At 56.6% G+C, this 5,573-nt stretch overlaps 1 protein-coding gene across 1 annotated transcript in view; it reads left to right on the top strand.

Annotated features, from left to right (window-relative positions):
- The first annotated feature begins 1,023 nt into the window (after positions 1-1,023).
- LOC122153014 (antigen WC1.1-like) overlaps positions 1,024-5,573 on the top strand; it is a 53,273-nt gene continuing 48,723 nt past the window's right edge. Inside the window, exons 1-3 of the mRNA XM_042789143.1 lie at positions 1,024-1,058; positions 3,288-3,420; positions 4,278-4,569. Coding sequence (XP_042645077.1) covers positions 1,024-1,058; positions 3,288-3,420; positions 4,278-4,569 — 460 coding nt within the window. The remainder of the gene's footprint in view (positions 1,059-3,287; positions 3,421-4,277; positions 4,570-5,573) is intronic.

The following is a 5,573-nucleotide window of genomic DNA, read 5'->3' on the forward strand; positions in this document are numbered from 1 at the left end:
CTGATGCTGGCCAAAAGGGCAGGAGGAAACAGAGGCCAGTCAGTCTCTAGCTCTGCTGCATTCATCTGGTAGGTTGTCCCTAACCTCGACTGCATTTACACCCTTCCCTTCCCCCACCAGCCCTGCTCCCAGCACAGCACAAGAGTCCTGGCCCTGGGCCTCCTCAGGCAGCTCCTGCACCTCTCCAGTCTCCCTTTCCCATGCCCACTGGGTTCACACTGACCCCCAGGGCACTGCAGAGTCCTTGCTTGCATATACCTTGATTTAGTGCTTTGCTTTTGGGGGACAGTCAACTTCAAGGGTGTTTCACTTTGTGTGTGTCCATTCATTCCCACCCCAGGGCATGTGGTGACCCCTACTCCTCTCCTGACCAAATTATTTTCCATAAAGACAGCTATATGCCATGAGTCCTGGCATATATGAAGCAGCCTGAGGAGGTAGTGGGGAGCTCATGCACCATCTTACACCAAGAAGAGAGCCTTTAAAAGCAGAACTTTTGTCCAGTGGAACCCAATGGTACTGTGAGCTTAACTCCAAATACAGGGAGAACATAAGGAGAAAAGAATTTTAAAAGACCAATTCCTTAGACATTTTATTGGCAGCCACTTTGGAGGAAGAACCCAGCCTTCAGGCACTGCACCCAGGAGATCCCATTTTATTCAAGAGCTGCTATTGGACACGTCACACCTGACACAGTGTGGTGCAAGAGTAAGACACAACAGGAAAAATCCTCAAGAGAGGTAGTATAAGTCCAGAAAATTATCTATATGTAGGATTATTACAGGGAAAATAGCAGACTCCTGGCCTAAGATAAACTCTGGGAAATGTGAAGTGACTTGAGACAGGTTGTTGTCAGTGAAACTACATCCCTTGGGTCAGTTTCCATAGGGCATCCTTGAGCTGCTGGTTCCTCAGTGCTGTAGGTGAGGGGGTTCACTGCAGGAGGCACCACCGAGTACAGAACGGACAGCATCAGGTCCAGGGTTGGGGAGGAGAAGGAGGGGAGGCTTGAGGGAGGCAAACATGGCAGTGCTGAGAACCAGGGAGATTATGGCCAGGTGAGGGAGGGATGTGGAGAAGGCTTTGTGCCGTCCCTGCTCAGAGGGGATCCTCAGCACGGCCCTCAAGCTTTGTGCCTAGCACAGTGCAATGAAAACAAGGCAGCCAAATGCAACAAAGACATTAACCACAATAAGCTGAACTTCCCTGAGGTAGGAGTCTGAGCAGGCAAGCTTGAGGATTTGGGGGATTTCCCAGAAGAACTGGTCAAAAGCATTGCCTCGGTGGAGCGGTATTGACAATGTATTGGCTGTGTACAGCACAGCATAGAGAAACCCACCGCCCCAGGCAGCTGCTGCCATGTGGACACAAGCTCTGCTGCCCAGGAGGGTCCCGTAGTGCAGGGGTTGGCAGATGGCACGTAGCGGTCGCAGGCCATGACGGTGAGGAGAGAATACTCAGCTGACATAAAAAAGAAAAAGAGCTGAGCCACACACCCTTGGCAGGAGATGACCCTGGTGTCCTGCAGGGAATTGACCACGGATTTGGGAACAGTGGTGGAGATGGAGCCCAGGTCAAGGACTGAAAGTTTGAGAAGGAAGTGAGAGAAGGCCTAAAACTATTTCTCTTGTTTAGAGCAAAGAAGTTGTTTATGGTAGAATCCTAGTTGGTCAGCATGTTCTACTCATATTATTTTCTTCCTTTCACTCACATAGTTTAGTCAACTGCTAGGCAGAATTAATATCAAGATGTTTTGAAATATGCAACTTCTCCCTCAGAAAATGTAAGTAGGCCTTGAGATGGTTCCTTAAGTTTCCTGAGTACCCCTGATAACAAGGGCCTAAGACGCCACTGTCAAGATAATCACCTGGGAATTAGTTTAAACTGACCTCTTGGAGCATCCCAGGGCCAAAGAATGGATGAGCTAACTGCATGACCATATGTGGGCAAAGGAATCCCAAAGTTCAATCACCGGACACTGTGAGGAAGACTATGAGTGACCACCAGAGGGGGAAAAGACCCTAACCCTAATTTTATCACACATGCTTCGGACTATGTAGATAAATTCTAGGAAATCTTATGTAGATGTAGATTAGTTCTCAGAAATCCACTGAATATGTACAAGCTCACAGCACATATTCTCTGTGATTGTACCTGTCTGTGGGAGCACTCGTGGTGGAGCGATCCCCAGTGCTGCCCAGCGCTGCTAATAAAGAATACCTGCTCAGCAGTTCTACTGGATTCTAAGTGTTGAGTGAATTTCTGTGTCAGAAGGAGCAGCCCCTGCGGCCCTGGCTGGAGCAGTCGGGGTGGGGGTGGCTCGGGGGCACCGCGGGGATGTGCCCGGGCTCAGCTCCAGGAGGAAACCACAGACTTCCTGCCCGGGCTGCTTGTGGGGGGAGCGCGAGGAGCGCTGCGAGGCCACGTGGGCTGTGGTTTGTGCACCTGCAGGCTGCAGCTCCCGAGCCCCCCGTGGGGAATAACGGCCCCTCGGTGACATGCTGAGAGTCAGGGATCCATCTGAGCTGCTTGTCTGCTGCCAGGACAGGGACATGGCCCAGCCCCAGCTCGTTTGAAGGGACCTTCCATGGGGCTCTCCAGGGAGGGACGGGTGAGCCAGCGCTCCTGGGATGGGGCTCTGGCCTGGGCTGAGGCCCTTTCCCCGCTGCTGCTCCCAGCACAGAGGGGTCTGAAGCAGGGGCAGGGGCTCTTTCCTTCCCCCCCTGACACAGCCCCCGGTGTCCGTCCCAGCCCCGTGGTTCCCGTGGCATGGGGATGGCTGGGCACTCGCACCTTGGGCTCTTGGATGTGCCGGGTATAGGAGATGCTCAGTGCTCCTGGCCCACACAGCAGGGTTCAAGGCATGAAAAACCCATTTCCCCCACTACAGCCAGCCCTGTCCTGTGACGCCGCACCACCACAGTGATGTGACACCTGCAGCAGAGCCATCCCTCATATATGGTCATGAATGGCACTGGAGACGTTCATTGGAGGGCTGGGCTGTGTCGGAGGGGAGATAACTCCCGATAATGTCTAAAAATGGTGCTGCTGCTTTGATTGGCTCCTCCCGTAGCTGGCCTGGCATCTGCAGAGCTATATTGCCCTCCCAGTCATCATTGTCCCCGTGAGTCCCCAGGAGCTGTGACAGGAGTGTGGCGCGGCAGGGATGTGCTGGCAGGGCAGGAGGCTCAGGATGGGCACAGAGGGACTGCTGTCCCCTCAGGTGCTGGGGCTGCTCCTCTGGGTACAGCTGTGCAGGGGTAAGTGCCGGCTCCCTTGTCCCACAGCCCAGGAATAGCGGGTACCAGCGTGGTCATCGGGATCTGTCTGGGAATGGGGATTCTTTGCAGGTGCTACAGAGATGATGGACACAACGTGCTCAAGTCCGTGGACCCTGTGCCCTTCCCTGGGCCCATCTGGGTGGGAGACAGTATCTCCTTTTGCAGGGTTCCAGTGTCTAGGGCAGCCTGTGCCTGGCTGGATTCACAGACACCCTGTCCTGGGGTACCTTTTGGGACCCCCTGTCCCCTCGCACTGTGCCTCTGGAGCCGGTGGTGGCCTCGCTGGTGATGGCAGCACCCAGAGATCCTCCCTGGGACACTGCTAATGTCTCGGGTGTCCCGAAGGGATTTTGTGCTGTTCACTGCCCCCTTGTTCCAGGGGAGCCCTGACCCCATGAAGACAGTTTGTACCCCACGGAGAGATGGGGACCAGGGCATCTACAGCAGAGAGACACCCTTCCTGGGGGACCCGGCCCAGTGCAGGGACTGGGCTGACACCAGGGATGAGAAGGGGATGTGGGTGGGGGGATCCTCTGGATCGTCTCAGTGGGAACACGGAAAGCCCTGGGCATGGGGGTGGGTTTGGCTGGCTGCTGGGGCAGGCAGTTGCATGGGAAGCTGCAGGCCTGGGTACACGGGGCTGTTCAGGGGGTGCTGGGGAGGAGCAGGTGTCCAGTGCAGGGCTGGGCAGTGTGCGGGTGGGCATGGGCAGGAGGCAGGTGGTCACTGGGGTGGGAAAAGGTGCCTTGTGTGGTGGGATGGCGAAATGACCCAGCAGGGCTGGAGCTGGGCACCCCCAGCCTTGCACAGCCCATGAGGATAGAAGGGACCCCTGAACTGTCCTGGGGACAGCCTGGAGGGGAGTGGGCTCCCACCCTGGTGCCTCTGACTCTACCTTGGCAGGGGGCTCCCCCAGACCCACAGTCTGGGGCTTAGCGCTGTCCCTGACCCATACCATCTTGGTGTTTGAAGGTGCTGTGGAGGTGAGGCTGGCAGGACGGTGGCAGGCGCTGTGCTGGGAGAGTGGAGGTGAAACATCAGGGCAAGTGGGGGACCGTGTGTGGTGACTACTGGAGCATGAAGAATGCGGCAGTGGTTTGTAAACAGCTGGACTGTGGGTCTGCTGTTGGAGCTCCTCAGTACGGACACTTTGGGCCAGGATCTGGCCCCATTTGGATGGATGATGTTGGCTGTAATGGCACCGAATCTGCCCTGTCTGACTGCACACGCAGAGGATGGGGTGAACATAACTGTGGTCATCTCCTTGATGCTGGAGTGGTGTGTTCAGGTAAGGGGACAACCTATTCCATACCTCTGGGGCTGGGATAGTGGAAAGGATCTGGCTGTGCCCTCAGGGAGCAACGCGGACACTGGAGCACTGCTCAATGTGGCCAGTCACACTGCCGAGCTGGGACTGTCATTGCTGGTGACCCCAGTCCTGGGGAAAGCCCAGAGTGAGCCTACCCCAGGGTGAACTAACCCTGCCACAGTGTCTCAGCCCCTCTTCAGCCAGTGTCTTAGGCTGAAATGAACACTCTGTCCCTGCCCCAGTGTGTCCACTGGTATCCACTGGTCTCCACCCAGTCTGCCCATTCCCAGCCAACAGTGCTGAGGGCCCTGTGCTGGAGAAACCAGGGCGGGACTTTCTCAGAACATCACACCTTGGAGGAATGGCATGAGGTGGCTGGTCCCCGTGGTTCATTCCCCCTCACAGGCATGAGTACCTCAGCTGAATCAGACCGGCTTTTCAGGGAGCACGAGTGCTGTCCCTGGGCAGAGGAGCAGGGTGGCACACAGCCCTTGGCCGCCTGTCCCCAGGGCTGCGCTTTGTGATCCAGCACTGCGAGGCCTTGGAGCTCGGCAGCTGCTGGACTTTGGCTGCTCCCGACTGCATCACCCATGCACAGCTGGCACTCTTACATCCCTGGGACTGTGACAGCCCAGCAGGGACACGGCCCCATGCAGGCAGCACTGATATGCTGCCTAGCCCCTCCTGCCTGCCCACAGCAACCCACACTGCCCCACGAAACAGGGGCTTGGGCAGCACTTACTGACTCTCAGCTGTGCCTGCTGTCACCTCCAGAGCCAGCGTGAGCCCAGGGCCACATGTGGGTCTCCTGCCCCTTTGCCTGACCGTTAGCTTGGGACCTCTGCACCCTGGTCAGAGCACTGTGTCCCTGGCTGAGGAGACCCGCTCCCAGCAGGCATAGGAGGGGTCTGGACAGGCACCAGCCATGGTAACAGCTGCACTGTTTCTGAGCTCTGTGACATCTCCCTGCTAACAGGGTCCTC

The sequence above is a fragment of the Tyto alba genome, unplaced genomic scaffold, assembly GCF_018691265.1.
Source record: "Tyto alba isolate M040663 unplaced genomic scaffold, T.alba_DEE_v4.0 Super-Scaffold_15, whole genome shotgun sequence".
NCBI lineage: Eukaryota > Metazoa > Chordata > Aves > Strigiformes > Tytonidae > Tyto > Tyto alba.